The 20,877-nt window shown below is 38.3% G+C and overlaps 1 protein-coding gene across 1 annotated transcript; it reads right to left on the bottom strand.

Moving 5' to 3' along the window:
- Positions 1 to 1,771: 1,771 nt before the first annotated feature.
- Positions 1,772 to 16,738, bottom strand: LOC107288543 (glutathione S-transferase 3-like). The gene is made up of 7 exons (XM_029284387.1): positions 16,690 to 16,738; positions 13,504 to 13,611; positions 12,402 to 12,453; positions 9,748 to 9,880; positions 4,555 to 4,696; positions 3,849 to 3,980; positions 1,772 to 2,239 (listed from the first exon to the last, which is right to left on the bottom strand). Exons 2-7 carry the CDS (start codon positions 13,588 to 13,590, stop codon positions 2,108 to 2,110), a joined length of 678 nt encoding a protein of 225 aa, XP_029140220.1. The 5' UTR covers positions 13,591 to 13,611; positions 16,690 to 16,738; the 3' UTR covers positions 1,772 to 2,107.
- Between the last annotated feature and the right edge of the window lie 4,139 nt (positions 16,739 to 20,877).

Genomic DNA, 20,877 nt, shown 5'->3' with positions numbered 1-20,877 from the left:
AAGGATCAGTTTGGTGAAGAGTTTGCTTAAAATGTTTGCCTAGTGTAGGACCTTTGTTGCTATCGTTCAGCTGCTAAGTCATGTCCAGTTCTTCGTTGACCCCATGGACCTTAGCACACCAGGCCCCCTGTCCTCCACTGTCTCCAGAGGTTGCCCACGTTCATGTTCATTGCATCAATGACATTGCATCAATGACACCATCTAACCATCTCCATCCCCTTCTCCTTTTGCCTTCAATCTTTCCTAACATCAGGGTCTTTTCCAAGGAGTCCTCTTTTCTCATTATGTGGCCAAAGTATTAAGAAAAATAACCAAATAAAAAGTAAAAAAAAAAAGTAACAAAAGCATGTTGGGGTTTTGCTCCATGCCTCAAATGCCTGCTTGTTTCTCCAGCCACAAGAAAGCATTTCACAGAGCAGCCTCCTCACTTGACCAAAATGCCATGGGATGGGTTCTATGCTGGTTGGTCTTTGGCAAGGATGGACAGGCTCTCAAAATCCTGAAGATGCCCCTTTCCTTTTTACTTTGAATTTCAGTTTACCAATAAGCTCCTCAGAAGGAACAATGTCAAGTATTAGAGGGAATCAACAAAAAAGGCACCATACAAAATGCTTATCAATGGAAAATTGTGATGGAATGTTGTCTGGATTCCCAGGAGAGAGGGAGTGCATTCCAGAGGTCCAAGAGGCAGCACAGTTTACATGGTTTGTGTGGGAGAAAGAGAGTGAAGATGGCTCCTTCCTAATAGTTCCCAGGGTATATCTTTTATGGTGCAAGTAAATCAGTTTAGTTTGGCAAGATAGCTATCTAGAGTTGAGCAACAATAAAAGACACTGCTTAGAAGAGTCTCAACATTTCTTTCTTGGGTTTTGGAGATAGATATTTATCCAGCTACCCAACTCTGAATAGAATATTGGAAGACCTCCATGCAAATTTTTCCATGCAAACACCTGGCTAGGAGGTACCCAGGAATGCCTATTCATGATATCAATCTGCCATGTGCACCCAACAGCCCCCCCCAAAAAAACGTTTTGAAATAATTAGTTAGAAACAGATTTGAATCATATATGTTAAACACAATTAAATTAATTTTGCAGTGGAATTTGGTTTGGGAAACACTCATTTTTAAGTTAGTAATGTTAACCAATGCCTCTTAGACTTACCAGATTTAAGATCAAGACTAATTTGCTCTGAGCTCTGAGCAGACCTGACCTTTGTTTTAAGAGTCAAATTGGGATAAATCCTTTTCAAAGCAGTGATGGATAACCCATGGCCCTTCACAGATGAAGCATAGCTCCCATTCAGTTCTAATTACTATTTATGTCAACTGGGCTGATGAGTTTTGGAATCAAATGACATTATACTCACCAACACCCACACTTATCTATAGGAAGCAGATTCTAGTTGAAGGTCCAGAAAAACTTTCTAAAAATAAGAGCTGTTCAACACCAAAATCACTTCCCCTTTGCTAGGTACTGTATGTTCATGCAGAGATCACACAGCCATTTATCAACAAAGCTTAAACTCCAGAATCCACTGGAGGTGGGTGGTGGATAACTTTAAGCAAACAATTTGAGTTCTAGTATTGAGCACAATGGCTCCTTCCAGTCCTATGATTCTATCCCTGTAAGGAAGATACATGAATGAATGAATGAATGAATGAATGAATGAATGAATGAATGAATGAATGAATGTCATTTTTGGGGAGAAAGAAAAAACGTCTTTATGTCAAATTGTTTGAATGCAAAAATTTAATGCACTTTAAGAATTTGCACCAAAGAGTAAGCCATTTATTGTTTTTGGTCCCAGCAGATAATCTTTTGCTTTTAGAAAACAAAAAGAGGATTCTCAATTATCCCCCAGATGAGGGGTAGGTAAGCTCCATGCATTTAGCACATCTGGCAGCACTGTGCCATGATAAACAATGGTGGGGAGTGCTCTGTGGCAAAACATCATTGCATATAAACCAGGGTGGGAGATGTATCAACATCTGAGGTTAAGTAATAAAAGGAGTCCTTTGGGACAGCTTGTAAAGGTTGGAGTGGGTTTCTTGTTGCCTCATGGAAATCTTCTTGATTATCTGATGTTCTGGCAACCAGACATGATGTTACGAGAAATTCAGCTGAAGAACCTTCAGCACAACAGCTACATAAGCATCATCAACGATTGGTTTTCTTTGGCTTCCAGGTTCTAGAAATTTCTTAATGGTGGGAATAGAGCTTATCCTTGCTTTGAAAGCCTAAAGCAATAAACAAACAATATTTACCCTGTTGAACATATAAACCACACATTCTCTGTAAATAAAATAATTTCCAAAAACATGTACAAATATAAATATATCAAAGATACACCTCTGTTTACACCAATGAAATGCAGGAAGAAACTGCAAGTAAGGTCCCATCTCTTTGAACTAAGTCTCCCCCACCTATCATGTACACTGCATCTTTTGGATTCAGCTTTAGTCTACTCGACTCCTGCAGTCTGCAATCCAGGTGAACAGACACCCACTAGAAAGCCTGGTACATTTTGGTCATCATTCCCAACCCATTCGCATAGATATAAAAAAGCTCAGAGGGGGAGGGTGAATAAAAACTCAAGGACTGCCAAGAACACTATCTGAAATCTGCCCCTGAGATAAGACAGGACCTGTGATTATGGTTCCAACTTTCCATGGTAATTTGGAAGGAATCCATGGTAAATGTCATTCAAAGGTGCCAATCCAGGAACCTAAGCAGAGAAATGGTACCACTGTGCTCTCTCAAGAGATTGTCAGAGCAACCAGAGTAACAGAGTAATCAGAGTAACTCAACACCTTTTACAACCATCTGGGGTCCCGAACTCCATCCACTCCCTCTAATCTTGAGAGGTTCTGGAAAAGATTCTGCGAAGAAAAGAAAATTGTCTGAAGACAGCCTCATGGATGCTGGAAATCCCCCGGGGGGGGAAGAGATAGCCGGCAAGCCGGGCGAGAGAGGAATCTGGCAGATTTCCCAGCTGGGAGCGAGGCCAGAAACATGGGGGGAATTAATTATGTTTTTAATCTGTAGTTTTTTGGGATTAGCTTTTTTATCTGGTTGTTAGCCGCCCTGAGTCCGCAAGGAGAAGGGCGGGATATAAATTAAATTAATAAATAAATAAATAAATAAATAAATAACCAGTTGACATCTCACACCATGCTCCAGCCTGAAATTGAATATCAGTTGAATCTGAAAGCATTGGAGCTGCTTGGCCACTATCCATTTCACCACCTTGGCCAGAAATGGCACATTTGAAATTGCCCTAGAATTAATAAAAAGGGAGGGATCTGGCAATAATTTCTTCAATGGAAGTAGAATTGCCTCCATCAAAGATGGCACCACCCTTTGGCTGAGAAAGGCATTAAAGAAGCATAATTTACCATCTTCAAAAAAAAAATCTATTTCAGCCAGTATTAGTCACGAGGGAGCTGTATCTAAAAGACAAGTGATGATCCAAGCACCTTGTTCCCATCTTCAAGGTGCACAAAAGAAAGTCAAGGGAGATGAGATACATTAAGCCCTTTCCTGCTATGTTCCTAAACAACCCTGTAAATCCACTGGTGGGAATGAACAATTTTAGAAAAAAATCATAAATCCTTCAGTCATACACAGATATTTCAAGTAGGCCTTCCAGAGTCTTCTGGCAGAGGATCTTGAACCACTCAGAAAATTCCCTCCTATGCGAAAAATAGAGGCAAGAAAAATCCCCATTGCTGGACTTCAGTTCCTATGATCTCCCACTTGTGACTTAAGTGGCAGCATAAGTCAGAACCAACATGTACATTTATATTACGCGAGTAAAAGCTGGCATGATAATCACTACTAGATTACCTGTAGTTGAGGGAATGGCACAAGAATATCAGCTTTTCTCTCTTCCAACATTAAAATTGCTTCAAGCAATTGTATATCTGCGAAGCTGAGGCATTTACCATCTAGGAACTCTTGCTTATGATGTTCCAGAGCCTATAAAATATAAAAACCTTACAGCTGAACCAAAAGATACATTAACGGAACTGTGTCAAAAGTTTTTAATCATTAATTTACTCTCTTCAGAAGAAATATGACTTATAATCTACTAAAAGCATCCTATGGTTGTTCAATGGGGACCAAAGAAAATAGTTTCTCTGTACAATAAAACACGCACGTACACATATCAAATGCTAAAAATGGAAGAATAATTGGAAGTAAAGAAGAAGAAAGAAGACCCCTTGAATATATTGCCACACTTATTTAAATTCTGAGGCAGAAATCAAAATCAGCTAGGAAAATAATAAAATCATTTAGTTACTCTTCATCCCCTATAAGGTTACAAACAGGTACTTCTTCATCACAAATCTCATCTGTTATCTATAAGCAAACCCACAAGATGTCAACTTTTCAATCAGCAAAAAGTCTCTAATACCTTTAAGGTGGTTAATAGGCAATTTCCAAAAGTGATTAAAAAGTGAGGCTTGCAACGTTAATGTCCTTTAAAGGGCCCCACCACTTGTCTTAATGAAGGGATAGCTGCTAGAAGAAATGTCACAGGTGGGCCTACCTTTTCATAGACTGGGAGGTACCTGGTCATGGCCTTTTCGATAAAGGCAGCAAGTTGCTTCTCTTTTTGCTCAGGTGAGGAAAAGGGGTAGTACAAAACAAGGCCCATCAGGTCCATGGTGCCTTCCGCGTACATGTCAATTCTTTGAAGATAGACAGGAGAAATGTTACATCACACTTCAACAAGCATTAAATTTAACTTAGCTTACTGTCATTTACATACTTGTGTCAGACACTGGGACTCTCAAATACCTAATGGGAAGATTTGTGTCACGTCACCGGACATGTTGTCATTTTGATGTCATCTTGGCTTGCTGCAGAAGTCTTGTTTTGGTTATAGCAGCTAATCCCCAGCTTCAATAGTCACATGTGAAATGCCTATTCTCCTGAAAAGGATCATTGTCTGGGGCCATACTTTATTTGATGGCTTTTTTAAATATGCCATAGCAATTTTTCTCCTTTGAGACTGGAAAAACAGAGACGCTGTCCTCTAACCAAAACTAATTCAGGGCAAGATGGCAGGCTGTGCACTGAGTTAAAACTTAGTCTTCGTGAGCATGGACTCAAATGTATATTAAAAACATACTTCTTCTTTTGCCCTCGCTTACATGTTTCGCTGATGAAGAGCTTAGAGATGAAGGACAACTCCACTGCAACAGGGACTGAAGAGGAAATTTCTGAAGACAATTGCCCAAGAAAAGCAATTGTACCAAGAACAAGGTATATCAAATAGAATGCCTATTAATAGATTTAAGATCTTCAGAATGATATGATTGGAAACACTGGGAGAATGAGTGCTCTTAATTTTTTAAGAACTTAAAATAAACAGCAAAAGGTAAGGTCTTGGCTACAGAAAGTTCTGAGGATTCAAAAACTTTAAATATATGAACTTTAAATATTAAGATTTTGAAATTAGTTTTCAAAAAATGAAGTGTATGTTTGTAGAAAAGGAAATTTATTTTTGAGCTTGGAGTTAAAAGATAAGCAATTTATAACAATGTTTGGGAATAAATAACAGAATAACAGAGTTTGAGGAGACCTTGGAGTCTTCTAGTCCAACCCTCTGCTCAGGCAAGAAACCCTATACCATTCCATACAAATCTCGTCTTAAAAACCTCCAATGATGGAGCATTCCACTGATTAATTGTTCTAACTGTCAGGAAATTTCTCCTTAGTTCTAGGTTGCTTCTCTCTTTGGTTACTTTCCATCCGTTACTTCTTCTCCTGCCTTCAGGTGCTTTGGAAAATAGCTTGACTCCCTCTTCTTTGTGGCAGCCCCTGAGATATTGGAACACTGCTATCATGTCCCTCCTCGTCCTTCTCTTCATTAAACTAGACATACCTAATTCCAGCAACCGTTCCTTATATGTTTTAGCCTTCAGTCCCCTAATCATCTTTGTTGCTCTTCTCTATACTCTTTCTAAAGTCTGAACATTTTTATATCGATATTTACATTGATATATCTTTGAAGACAAAGACGTCTTTGAAGAACTGCAAAGAGATCTCAACCAAGAAATTGAACCTATATTGTGTTTTCTAGAGAGCTTCATTTCTGTTACCAAATGAAGATTTCACAGAACAAGAAATCGAATAAAATTTACTTAAAGAGAATATGAACACTATGAATAAAAATCTATAAATAGATATACTGGATGAGGTTCTAAAAATCAAGAAGGAAATAAAAGTGAGAATCTCAGAGAATAATTGGAAAAATTTCTCTTTGTTGGATTTACAAAAGACTGTTTAAGGAACTAAAGAAATTTATAATAAGGAACAATGGATTGCAGAGAGAGAAAAAATGTCTTATATGAAGAAGAAGAAAAAAGAAAAAAAACCACTATAAACTTGGTTTATTCCATTAGGGATAAAATAAATTACATTGTTACTCTGAGTGATTCTAGATTATTGATATTTCATTGGATTTGCCTAGAATGGGTAGGATGGAAAAGCTTCCTCCTAATAGCTATTTTATGTAATTATAATGTTTAATACTTAAACTAGTTCTAAAGTTTACTGTTTATCTTTAGCTTAAGTTGAGATTATATTTTTTAAAGGAAAATTATTTCTTTTTGCTATATTGTAAGGAACCGTGATTGCACAATGGTTAGAATGCAGTATTGCAGGCTAACTCTGCATTCCCACAGCCAGGAGTTCGATCCTGACAAGCTCAAGGTTGACTCAGCCTTACATCTTTCCGAGGTCGGTAAAATGAGGACCCAGATTGTTTGGGACAATATGCTGACTCTGTAAACTGCTTAGAGAGGGCTGTAAAGCACTGTAAAGTGGTATATACGTCTAAGTGCTATTGTTATTTATTTTTTGTCTGTATTGGGATGCTGGGATCGTGAACTGTGGTTGTGCTTAGAGAATGGAGGTAGGAAATGTGTATCTGAAAATAAGATGTTGTGTATTGGTTTGTCTTTTATAAAGGGGGAAATGGCCCCTTTTTGTCATGTTAAACTGGGGTTTAACATTTTGTTTGTATTAGGATGTTGGGACCTTCTAGTGACTTTTAAATGGGATTTTGTTACAGCTAAAAGGTGAAAGTGGAATGCTGAGTTTTATATATGTCAGTTAATGGTAAAATCTTAGAGCTCCGTATGGCTGATAAGTGAGCCAAATAAGATGTTACTTATTCGATTTTCCTATTGTTATGGGATGAAGAGTTTTATATTGTTACCCAAGAAGAGGTGAAGAGATTAGGGAGTTGTTTTTACTCATCACAAAGGGATTCAGGAGTCATTTTCTAAGGGCTTTCTCTTTAAACATTTTTTAATCATTTTTTTCCCTTTCTCTTAGTCTCTAATATCTTTAATTGTTTGATTCAAACCTCCAGTAAAATTATTTGAAAAAATAATAAAATTACAGGATACATATCACATCTTCTATGCTACGGCACAATGTTCCCCAACCAGGATTTTCCAGAATCCCAAAAGTATAATCTGCTCCTAGATTTTCCAAGCCAGCATAACCATTGCTTCTGAAATTCTATGAACAAAGTAATAAACTGTGAAGACTGAATTTTGTCCCCTTTCGCAATTATTTCATTTGTTAGCAGAAAAGCTGCAAAACCAGACCATTCCAGTTCCACTTTGACTCGGTTGCTTGTGTGATTGTGTCCAAAGCTGGTATTGTTACCTCTAGTCTCATTTCGACACACACACATACAAAAAAAAACCCTGAGTCATGGATTGTCAGCAAGACAAGGGCAGGATCAGACAGGCAAAGCCAATATTGATATTGGCAATCAGAACAAAATGAGGACATTCAGAACAAGTCTTGAATGTAATTGTGGAGTTTGCTTGTAGCAATCCATAGCCATAGATTGTCAGCAAGTGAGCCAAAGAAGATGTTACTTATTCGATTTGTCTATTGTTAACAAAAGGGTTATGGGATGAAGAGTTTTATATTTGTTACCCAAGAAGAGGTGAAGAGATTAGGGAGTTGTTTTTAACTCATCACAAAGGGGTTCAGGAATCATTTTCCAAGGGCAGGAGGGCTTTCTATTCTCTTTAAACATTTTTATCATTTTTTTCTTTATCTTAGCCTCTAATGTCTTTTATTGTTTTATTCAAACTTCCAGTAAAATTATTTGAAAAAATAATAAAATTACAGGATACATATCACATGTTCTATACTATGGCACAGTGTTCCCCAACCAGGACATTTTCTAAAATCCCAAAAGTGTAACATTTCCTGCTCCGAAATTTTCTATGCCAGCATAACCGTTGCTCCCTAAATTCTATGGACAAAGGAATTAATTGTGAAGATAGAATTCTGTCCCCTTTCGCAATTATTTCATTTGTTAGCAGAAAAGCTGCAAACCAGACCATTCCAGTTCCACCTTGACTCTGTTGCTTGTGTGATTGTGCCCAGAGCTGGTATTGTTACCTCTGGTCTCATTTCCACACACACGCACACACACACACACACACACACACACACACACACACACACAAAACCCCATAGCCATAGATTGTCAGCAAGACAAGGGCAGGATCAGACAGGCAAAGCCAATATTGATATTGGCAATCAGACCAAAATGAGGACATTCAGAACAAGTCTTGAATGCGATTGTGGAGTTTGCTTGTAGCAAAGAAAGAGAAAATGTGTATTATATTCTGCAAGGAAAGACAAAAGAGCTGTACTGCAGATAAAATTAAAGATTCTCTAAAATTGATTTTGATCTTTCTTTTGTTAGTCAGGTTGCTGGATAGCAGTCCAGAATAGTAAATTGCTCTTTTACCATGGAAGGTAATTGATTTATTCTCTTTTGAAAAAGCTTGGCTCCCCTGTGAAAGGTCAAAGGTAATGGCAAAGGTTTTTTTAAAAAAAGTTAGCGGCTCCAATGGATAGAATCAGACGGCCAAATTATGCAAGAAGTCAAAGGTGACATCCTTGTAAAAAAGCATGCTGTACAAGTGGCTTGAGGTAGAAAGCCAAAATACACATAATGTTATAACTTGGCATTTAACCTACTAGTTTTTCAAAATGCACCTTTTTATGGGGAGGGAGGGATGGGGAGGTGTCCATGAAGCGTGAGGTGGGATTTAACACTTGTCTTGGATTCATTGGCTGGTACGACAGTTACAGCCCTACCTGGATCACAAAAAAATTGCAATGGCAGCTCATCATTTTCCGACTAGACTACCGCAATTCATTGCATGTGGGGGATGCTCTGAAAAATCGCACATCAGCTGTACTTTGTACAAAATGCCTTAGTCTGATTATTGGCCAACATTATTCATCAAGAGCAGATTACACCCGTGATTTGGTAACTCCATTGCTGCCATTAGATTTCCACATGAAATTCAAAATCCTGGTTTGACTCTTGATCCCCTTCATGATTCATACGGATCTCTCTGAATTGGCCCATCTGGCACATTCTTCCCAGGAGAAACTTCTGCTAGTACCAGGCAGTGCTCTTTTTCAGCTGTTGCTCTGGCTATCTTTGTCTTGCGCTTTGGCCACGTGATTTATTTAGTTATTATTATTATGATATTATATTATTTACCATTCGGATTTAAACGGTGTTTACTGTGGACATTTAATTGGCTGTATGATACATTGAGTCTTTTTTTAAAAAATTGCTAGTAGAATAAATAACAAATAATAAATAGTAAATTTAGTAATATTGTAATATTGGAGCAGAGACTTTGAATCAAGTCTAAGATGATGAATCACAATACTGTACTGTGCTCGTTCTTTCAGATCCTTCCCAAGGAGATTATATTTCCCTGCAATGTAATTGAGAATAGCCTTGGTCTGGACCAACTTTAGCCCATCCATCTCCACCAGGGGGACTTGATCGAACAGCAAGCATCCACCTGTAGGAAAGGGGAGAAGAGAAAAGAAAGGAAAACACAGCATCACTGACCAGGTCTAGGTTGCAGTAGAGTAATTTTACAGAGACAATATGCTAGATGGATGCTAGCATATGACCTACCTTCCTGACTAAATTTAATCAACTAGCAAATATAATAGCTCTTTATGCAAAATGAAACAAAAACTGCATCCCAAATGTTGCTGCAGATTTAAAAGTAGATTCCGCCAAGCTCAAAAAAAGAGAATAGTACCTGTTATTAGGAATATTTACTCTAGCCCTTTCTGCATGCTGCAGCCCGGTACCGGTCCACGTACCGGGGGTTGGGGACCCCTGTTCTATACAACAATGCACACATATCCCCACAAACAGATTTCTATTTCTATTATAAAATTGCATAAAGCATGAGATTTGGTTGCTAAGAAGTCAGCCATGTGCACAACAAACACCTTGCACAGATCATCTGCTCACCTATTTCTCAAATTTCACTCATATTCAAATTTCTACAGGTAAAACATGTTCAACCTAATTTACCAGTAAAGTGCCACGCCCACGTTCCCCACCTTATCCTCGTTTATTGTAAAGAAGCAGTGAACTGATGCGTGCTTGCCCTTTATCCCTGATTCACATTTCCTTCTGAATAACTGGATGGGAGGGAGGGAAGCTTTACAATTGGTTAAGAAAGCTGCATGATGCAGGACCCACAAACTATTATCTGGAGCGGGGAGTCCTCAGAGGGCACCAAAAATTCCACATTTCACCCCTGAGCTACAAATATTCTCTTCCATTGCATTATCTGATGTTTGGACATGATGAGACATGTCCAACATCCTTGATTTTAGCAGCTGATTGAAATGAAACCTCCACCTGCTCCAGATACATAGCAAATTGCACTCTTGGCACAGATTTCTCCACTGCATGTCCTGGCTAGCGACTACCTTGGAAAATCACCACTTTTTTCTGCCAATCCTTTGCTGCCAGTTCCCAAGACCTGCTTCTCGGGGGCAACTTCACCATTCTGCTTCTTGATGTGGCTCACAAAGTCAAACTGAGGAGAATGCAGGTTGCAGCAGGCCGCTCATTATACAACATGTGAACGCAAATGACTTGTCTTTTCATGTAGACCACAGATAAACAAACACTACACTCCGTTGTATCTGTTGGAGATGACTTTTCTCACGGTGGACAGAGAGAGGAGAAGAGCAACAATGATTCCACGAGGTAGTCCCTGATGGTGACAGCTGCAGATTTTGGAATGTGCCCTTCCTTCACGGGATAGCATCTCTCTCTCTCTGCTATTCTCTAACTGTATTGGTAAAACCATACTGTATCCAGTAGTCCTCGACTTACAACAGTTTGTTTAGCGACTGTTCAAAGTTACAATGTTTGTTTTGACTCCTTCTCAAAGGAATCTTTGGAAATCATTTTGGCACTGTAAAAAGTACACATTTTGACAATACTAACCCCCAGCAGTGATATTTTATTTCTTGGTAGTTGGGATTGCAGAGATGTTGGTAACACTGTCAAACTGTAGATATAGTTAATGATGGACAGTAGTGTGTTTACTGGAGGAAGGTAGAAAACAAATTCACATTAATTTAGGATGAATGCAGCTCAAAAAAGTCCTGTCTTTGTATATTTTCCATCCTCTTCCTTCTTGGCAATGGTTTTGGTTCCCGCTCACTAAGCCTCCTATTTTCCTTTCTTTTTCTACCCCACTCAAAGGATCCATGAGTGCACAGGGGGCGGGGAGCAAAAAGCCCAAAAGGCAGCAATGACCTCATGGTTTTCTATGGCAGCCTCTGCCCTCTGAAACCTTCTTTTTCCTGAAGTTTGGCAGGCCTCCACCCTCTTACCCTCCCATAAAGTTTTTCCTCCAAGTGCTGGGAGAAGCTTGAATAATTTCACATTAGAAGTTCGACTTGGCACCAAGTCTTTGTTGTTTTTAATGGTTTTTATGCTTTAATATGTTTAGTTTTAGAGTTTCAATATGATTTTATATGTTGTTTTAACTTTTAATTGGGGGCACCCAGAATTTGTTGGAAGATGAGTGGCTATATAAATGTTTTGAATGAATGAACAAACGAACGAACAAATGAATAAATGAATGAATAAATGAATGATCAATGCTCCACCACACTGCAACACATGTAAAAAATAAGTAGGGCTTAAATTGTGTAGCTTTCATCTTGAACTTTTTTTATTCCCTCTCGCCTCCCGAGTCTCCGCAGTCATCCCGATCTCATTCAAGGGCAAGTCCCCAAGTCACCTCTTCAGTTATCAGTAGTAAAACAAATAAACAAATAAACCATGTCCTTAAATGAGTTGGAAGAAGCAACAGTTCTTAAAAAAAAAAACTACTGAAAAGTTTGAATTAATTAATCAATCTCTTTCAAGTATAGCCTTGTTTATTATTAGCATATCACTAAATCAAAGCAAAAACTTCCAATTATTACAGTTCTGAGCTGAATAGTATAACAAACTTATTTCAGTGATCATAGCTAAAGAATAGTTGCTGTATTTACCGTCACGTAATTTCAAATACTGTTCTCTTGTTTCCAAAAATACTTCTTCAAACTGGAAAAAGGGGGAAAAAACTGCTTTAACTTTGTATCACAGGGTACACAATTTTGAAAACTCGGCTTAAAATACCTTTGGGGGCTTCATAATCCCCCAAATGAGAAAAGTTGGTTCAAGGGGGAAAAGTTAACTCTTGCATTTCATCTCTTAACTCCTTCCTTAACCTCCACTCCTTTGACCCAAATCAGGGGAAAGATTTGGCCTCTGCCTACCCTTGAGTAGGGCTATCAGATCTAAGCTGCAAAACTAACAATGACCACTGGATGGCAGCAAAAAGATAGAGGAAACCTTTTGCTCCCACCTAGATTCAGCCACACCTTTGTGATCTAGATTTGGTACTTGCTATAAGAACAAAAGGAAAAAAGAACGGCTGTGTGTGTGTGCTGGCAGGATACTTCAGTCTTTTACCCATCCCCAGAATGATCCCATGTGAGTGGTCAATTGAGAAAACTTTAGATCAAATCTCAAGGCAAAAAAAGGCCCCAATTTCACCTTTCTTCACTGTGGAGGGAAGAGATAATGGCTTTGAAGGGTGGGGAAAGAGCTGCTACCAGGGCAGCAGTTAAATAAGCAGGGTTTGAGCCTGTTCCAAAAAACCAATCTGAGTTAATGTCTGAGTTCTTGCCCTACTTCACACAAAGATGAAGTGAGGGAAGAGGAAGCATATTCAGACTTGCAAGTTTCAATTACTATAGCTATTTGTGATGGGGATGTACTCTGGATTCCTAGGAGGGAGGAGGTGCATTCCAGAGCAACAAGTAACAATTCAGTTCAGATGGTTTGTGTGAGGGAAAGAGGGTTAAAAGGGATTTCTCCCAATAGTTCCAGAGTATATGCCTTTTGGGAGGGGGTGTTGCCATGCTTTAGTTTGTCAAGAATCTGTCTATGGGTAAGGAAGAATAAAAAAAAATCTGCTTAGAAAAATCACATGTCTTTCTTGGATTTTGAACCCTGATACCCTAAGAATGAAAGTAGTCCTGATCTATATGGCTTTGGTTTCTTAGTCTGGCCTACCTTACAGGGCTGACAAAAATAGAAGAAACAAACCTCAACTCCAGCTGCTGCTAAGAGCCAGCGTACGGATTCCATTAGTCCTCTGCCGTTGAAATAGGTCAATTTGGGTTTCCCAGACATATTTTGCAAGTTTTGGATTTCCTGATGAATTGCAAGATAAAATATAAATGCATTTAATATAATCAGTTACTAAATTTATTTCTAATAAAATGTATACAATGTATAATGTATAAAATGTATAAAATGAAGTCATAAATCTCGTGAGAATTCAGCTGCATAGATAGATAGCATCCCTAGGGACATGTTAAAATATGGGTGTGGTCTGTTTATAGATTGACAAAGCAACTTGTTTAAGGTGTGTGTGTGAGAAAGGTGTCTATTCTTCACAATGGGAAGAATACATTCTCCATAGAGATGGAAATCTCACAAGTAAATGCAGACTGCAAGGGAGTTAGTTTGTTTAATGTGCCTGGGAAAGAATTTGATAACATTTCTGATTGAAAGGGTTTCACAGAACATAGAATAATTGAGTTGGAAGGGACCTTGGAGGTCTTCTAATCCAACCCCTTGCTCAAGCAGGAGGCCCTATACTATTTCAGACAAATGGCTGACTAGTCTCTTTTTGAAAGCCTCCAGCGATGGAGCACCCACGACTTCTGAAGGCAAGCTATTCCATTGGTTGATTGCTCTCACCGTTAGGAAATTTCTCCTTAGTTCTACGTTGCTTCTCTCCTTGGTTAGTTTCCATCCATTGTTTCTCGTCTTGCCTTATGGTGCTTTGGGAAATAGTTTGACCCCCTCATCTTTGTAGGAGCCCCTCAAATATTGGAACAGTGCTATCATGTTTCAGGGATGACAATGACAATGAGGAAAATTTGGGAAAGGAAAGGTTTTATGCCTGGCAGTGGGGCACAGATCTTATTTCTGTTCTTCAATGTATAAATCTCAGAAAATGTACTGTGCAATTGTTGTTTTGGAAAAAATATAGATAAAGTGAATAGTCTTGAATTACGCAATACTTTACATAAATATGGAGCTGAATATGGGTTACTGGATGTGGTAAAAGCAGTGCTTTTTTTCTAAAAAAAAAAAAAAAAGGTGCCGGAACTTACACACATCATACAACCTGCCTTGCCTACCCTACAAGGTTCCATCCAGAAAAGGTGCCGGAACTCCGTTCTGGGCGTTCTATGACAAAAAAAGCCCTGGGTAAAAGTGATATAGAATGGAAGCAAGGCATGCATGAGAATAAAGGGAATTCTTAGCAAATAATGCAACATTAAACTGGGAGTAAGACAAGGTTATGCTTTGATCCTTCGGTTGTTTGATGTATTTTTTTAATATATTTTATTAATTTTTTTAACATAGTCACCTTAATATTTGGTAAACATTGTGTCGTCTGGGTTTATATTTAAAAACAATCAATAATAATTAATTTCTATAATTCCATAATCCACATAGTAGTTTTCCTTGATTTTCTCTTCTTCCAATGATGTTCTCTTTTGCCAACCTTAAATTAGTACACTTCTTAGTATTTTGATAGATAAAAATTAAATATAAACATTTTTCTAGTATTTCTACAAGTAACCACAACATTATTATAAAGCTTCTTTTCTAATTAATCATCTTAATTACCTCATCATAAATCTTGTTTTCAAAATTCATATTTAGATTTGTTTTCACCTCAATGTTCAATACATTCTTATCATTAAAATTTTCTCAAAGTTAATACACTTAAGTATTTAAGTCTTTTTCCTCATACAAGCCATCCCATCAATTTTACATTTTCCGTATCTTAAAAAAGAACAAAAAAGAAGAGTAGAAAAAGAAAAAGAAAAGAAAAAAGAAAGAAAAGAGAAAAAAAGGAAATACTATACTACTTAAGAAACATACTCCTCTTAAACTAAAATACATTTATATCCAGAATTTTTCTGTTCTTTTTAGCCATCTTCATACCAATGTTTAATCTTTAAATATTCCATCTAATAAGTCCAATCATCTAATCTTTTGAATCTATTCAAAACATTCTTATCAACTGAGATTTTCTCAAAATGCATTATATTTAAATATCTAAGACATTTCCCTCATATAAACCATTCCCACATTTTTATATTTCTCATATCATAAAAAAAATACTATGTTACTTGAGGGGCCCCTCCCCTCCAGAATTTTTCTATTTCTTTAACCATATTCAAACAAGTGTTTAGTCTTTAGATATTTCATCTGATAAATCCCATCATCTAATTTCTTGCTTCTAATGGAAGGGTTAAATGGCTGTCCTATGTGTAAGCTCAGAATGTGCTCTCCTGTATTTGCTGCTGTTTTTATTAGTTTTGATTATTTTAATAGCATTTTAAGGCTTTTGTTTTTTAATTATATTGATTGTTTGGGAGTGTCTGTTTTTTGTTCTTTTTGAGCTGTCTTGAGTCACAATCTATATTAGGAACGGAGGCTAGATGAATATTGAAAATGGACACTAGAGGGAACCAAAGGCAGAATAGAATTAAAAGCTGGCTATAACCTTTTCTTATTTTAAATAGGTTGTTTTTTTTTAATTGAATGAAATGTTAATTAACTAAAATTTCAGAAAACATAGAGATTTCAGTGGATAAATTTTAAAGACCCCTCTTAAATGCCAAACATTCATGAAAGGTCAAATACTGAGATGCCGTTGGAATGATTTAAAGGTCAATATTCTTCTATGTTTCTAAGATTAAGAAAAGCAAAGAAGGAATATAAAGTTGCAGAATTGGATCAGGAATAAATTTGATATTTCTAGCCATTCCTAATGGAGTTTTTGCTGAAACAGGATTGAAAATAGGTCAATTTCTGGACCTAAATAAAAGTTAGATTATGGGGATAAAAGCATTTTAACTTTAAAAGAGGTTGAAAGGTTATATTAGCTTATGTTCAGCGTGATGAAGGTGGGAAGTTACTTATTTCTTACTGTCTTTGTTGTTTCTTTATTTCTCTATTTTTATTTCATTTTTTGATTGTTTTTCTTTTTTCTACAGCTTCTGAACTTTTTCTTTCCAGTTTAGTTTGTATTAGTTTTTTTACTATGGAGATTAAAAATTTCAGTTAAAGTATTAAAAGAGAAAAGGAACAAACACTGAATTTGAAAAGGCATTGCTAGATGGACTGCTTTCACTCCATCCTAAAATATTTTCAAGTTACCTTATTCCACGGACAATTTTCTTCTGTATAATAGAAACTCACCTTAATGAAGTTTCTTTTCTCTCTACAAAAATACTGCCCTGCACAGTATTTCTTTTCACTTCTACTCCAGCTGGGAGAAAATCCTGTTGCTGCTGCAGTTCAAAACAAAGAAGACCGTTTTAATCCCCACCTTCATGCCTAATCATTCTGCAGCAAAAGTTGCTCTGCCTACAGCTAACGCCACTTCAGCCTCTCTTTATTTATTTTTTTCTTCCTTTTCCTTCCTCCATTGTCCTTCATCATATCTAATCTACTGCTTGAACAGCTTATTCTGTAATTTCTCTTTCTCCCATTAAAGATCTGCAAATAGAAAACAAATAAGCTAAAGTATTTCTATACTGCCTTTAGGCAATTAACCCTTCCCTTCCAACGTAATCCCATTCGGCCCCCCAGCAGCTCATATACAATATCTGAAAAGTTGTAAAGGTAATTCCATATCAAAATGTCAATGCTAACCTGCAAAGCCTGGTCTTATTTGTATCTCCACCAAAAAAAATCATATGAAGAAATGAAGCTCTGTCTATTTGGCATATTGTCTGCTTCTCCTGTCAGAAAAAGGCGTTCCCACTGAATTGCCTGTTTAAATTTATCATAACATAGATCGAACCTGGGAGCAAAATACTTTGGATTAGGCCCAGTTACAAAATGAACGGACTGACTCCTTCACTGTGATCACTGCCTAGAAGTGTCTACTGTTATTGATGCTACAGGATTACACTGTTTGGGCAAAACAGTATTTAAAATCTCTAAATAAACTAGAAGAAATAAAATGGAACAAACTAAATACACTGTAAACACAACTACTAGAATATTAATTTTTTTAACAAAAATACTTAAAACTATCCCATCTAATTATAAAACTATTTTGTAAATAGAATATTAAATTGCCAAATTATTAAATGCATTCCCTTGGGGTTTATGGCAATGATAAAACACTTCTGGAAGACTTCANGATGCCGCTTCCAGAAGTCCATTCTGGGCCTGGGCAACAAAAAATTAGCTACCAGTTCTGCCAAAGTGGTACAAACTGGCTGAATCCCACCACTAGGATAAACACAGAGAGGGTGTCGAATAAGTCAAGATGGCAGCTAAACAAATAACTCCAGGCAGCTAATAACACAATGGGGGATTACATTCTTTTGCGACTTTCTACCTCTATCAGAGCTGGGTCACACAAAATGTAATATACAAGCCCTTGCCGATATACAGGCAGTCCTCAGCTTTCAACAGGTCATTTAGTGAATGTTCGAAGTTACAGCGGCACTGAAAAAAGTGATTTATGACCATTTTTCACACTTAGGACCATTGTAGCATCCCCATGGTCACATGATCAAAATCTGGATGATTGGCAACCGACTCATATTTGTAACAGTTGCAGTGTCCCCTGGTCATGTGATCACCTTTTGCGAACTTCCGACAAGCAAAGTCAACAAAGAAGCCAGATTCTCTTAACAACCCTGTTACTAGCTTAACAACTACAGAGATTCACCCCTGTAGCAGGCAACCCTCTTTTCTCGTCTGTCATAAAAAAACGATGCTGACCCAGATGCTTATGGAAAGAGCAAAACCGAAGCCTATGCAGGGGCTGCATTGCCTGAACCTGACTTAAAGCTGCCTCTTTGGATTCTCCAGCTCTCCTGACAGGGCTGCAGTATCTGGGCTGCAAAAATCCAGAAGACAATATGGAAGCTAAACTCTACAGGAATCTGCCTCTTTCCTGCTACCTGTGGGGTCATCTCATTTTGCAGCACAGATGGGGGTAGCCCTACGAACATCATGTTACTATGCAGTCTGGCATATGAGGAAGGCTTTAATGAAATTTTTCATTTTAAATAGTAGTCATATTTCTATAAAAAGAAATTAATTTGAGAGAAGGGAAAGATATTAAAAGCCAGGAAAAGCTGCAAGTGTGTACCCAGAATTCCAACACAATCAATAAAGAAAGTTTAATTACATTGCACAAAACTAGTAGGATCTCTGGTGAAATATTAATGGCACCACAGCTTTCCGCCCTGGGCAAAATCTTCACAGCTATCTATTTTCTGCACCTGACCTTGAACTTATTTAACAGTGACTGAGATGAGACAATTTGGATGCAGTGAGGGTTTTGGGGGTTTTTTTTGTGCTCTTTGTGCTTTCAGAAATCAGCTAATTATTGTTTTGATGTTACATATTATGATCTGGTGGGATCCCTGAACAATTAACACTATCTGTGTGCAAACATCTAATTATAAAAATCATCACAAGGAGAAATCATAGCTTCCATATATATTGGAATGAAAGAAGTTTTATCACATCATTTGATGAATGATATTTTTTACATATTGGGGTTCGCGGCATTGAAGCGAGACACCAGTTGTTAACCAAGTTCTTTTTTTATTCGTTCCCATGTACCACTCACTCAACAAACAGGCGCGCAGGCCTTTTATAGTCTCCCAAACCCATCCAATCACAAACACCTTTTTTCGCGCCTTGCGCATGCGCGCAAGACCGGCGCCAACCAGTCTGGTCCCGGGCAGCTTTTAAGTTGCCCGGGATCATTTGCAACATTTCTGGGCCTGCTGAATTGCCTCAGCAGGCCACGACACAACACCCTTCCCCCCTGGATAAAGCACACATAACTATACACACAATACATTTGTTCCAGGGCCGGGAATAGTGGAATTATTCTGGCCTGCACACAGGCAGAGTACTTTTATAAAATAATGGGTTTAACTTAAACAAACGCTCTCCAAAATCATAAATGGTATATATTACGCTATACCAGGTGTTAGTCAATATCATCCTGTTACAGACTAGCAAGGCTCCCTCTGCAATGACAGAAACCTCACATAGTCTCCCAGATGCTTGGGAGGGCCCTTAGACCTTTGTGACCTTTGCAGGGTCAGGGAGGGTGCCTGGTCTGCCAGCTCACCTGCCAGGCTAGGCAGACCAGGACTTCTTCTTAATGGTGCCTGGCCTACCGGCCCATCTGGTGGGCTCGATAGACCAGGACTTTGATGCCCTAGAATTTCAGGTGGCCCACTCCGCAGCTGACTGGCTGGATCCTCTGACTCCCAGCCAGGTTTCTCCGGAGGGGTGGAAATCCCCAAGCCCAATGGTGGAGTAGAATTCTCCAAGTCCACAATGGACTCCTCTTGGGAACATTGTCCCTCGAGCCCACAACCAGCATCAGAAGTGGCCTGCATTGCAGAAGTGCCCTAGTCATCCCAGTCCCCCGTGTATGTGGCCGAGGTGCCAAAGTCAGGAGCCACCTCCATGGCAAACCCCCTCTCTTCTGACTCCCTGTTCTGAAAAAATCTTTTAATCTTTTAGTGGAGGCTATATTTAGTAAGAGTCAACAAATATCCACCTTCAATTTCTAATAGACAAATTCACCACCCAGCTGTTTCAAGTCCTTTATCTTTTCCCTTTTATTATCATTTGAAGGTCAAATCCATCTTCAAACAGCAAAAGGAAATACAGTTGCAATAACAATTTTTGCCACAAGATGTCCTCAGTAAACTGTAAAATCTTTTTCCCAAGTTAATAAAATTTTATCTCATTAGAGAAATAGAAAAAGAAAAACAGATATCTCCAGCATAATAAGTAGAATAATAATAATGTTCAATGATAGAAATTTTTTCAGGACCCCTAAGTATCCCAAAAATAAAATAGTCAATAAAAAAATTAGCTGTTTTATTTCTTTGGTTTCCAGAGCTCTTTTTCCCAAATACACAAGCGCTGCTCTCTTAAAGCAGGGAAGTAGTTCAAAAGCTTTTTACAGGAGAGTAGTTAGGGCAAAGAGAGGGAAGGAAAGGTCTCACCCAGATTCTCCACAGTGGTTCTTTATGCTTAGCTGTTCTTCTGACTTTCGGCTAGTGCAGCTGAGTGATCGGCCATTTTACTGGTCAATCTTTTCTCTGTCGGGTCTCTGTCGGCCCTAAGGAGCTGGCTCGGACCACGGAAGGAGCTGCCGCCCTTCCGCAGTCAGACGAGGGCCTCCTCGACAGTGGTCGCCCCTCCAGGGTGACTTTTCGACCCGATTAAGGGTCTACTGGCAGAGGGAAAACGGCCAGCGAAGAAACAAGTCTCTCCGCGCGACCGCGTATGCCGTGATCTGGAACTGGAAGAGGCCCCTCATCCTTCTCTTCGTTAAACTAGACATACCCAATTCCAGCAACCGTTCCTTTTATGTTTTAGCCTCCA

This window comes from Protobothrops mucrosquamatus, unplaced genomic scaffold (assembly GCF_001527695.2).
Source record: "Protobothrops mucrosquamatus isolate PMUCROS unplaced genomic scaffold, P.Mucros_1.0 scaffold557, whole genome shotgun sequence".
In the NCBI taxonomy this organism is placed as follows: domain Eukaryota; kingdom Metazoa; phylum Chordata; class Lepidosauria; order Squamata; family Viperidae; genus Protobothrops; species Protobothrops mucrosquamatus.
The sequence above is the reverse complement of the archived record's forward strand: the minus strand, read 5'-3'. Positions and strand labels throughout refer to the sequence as shown.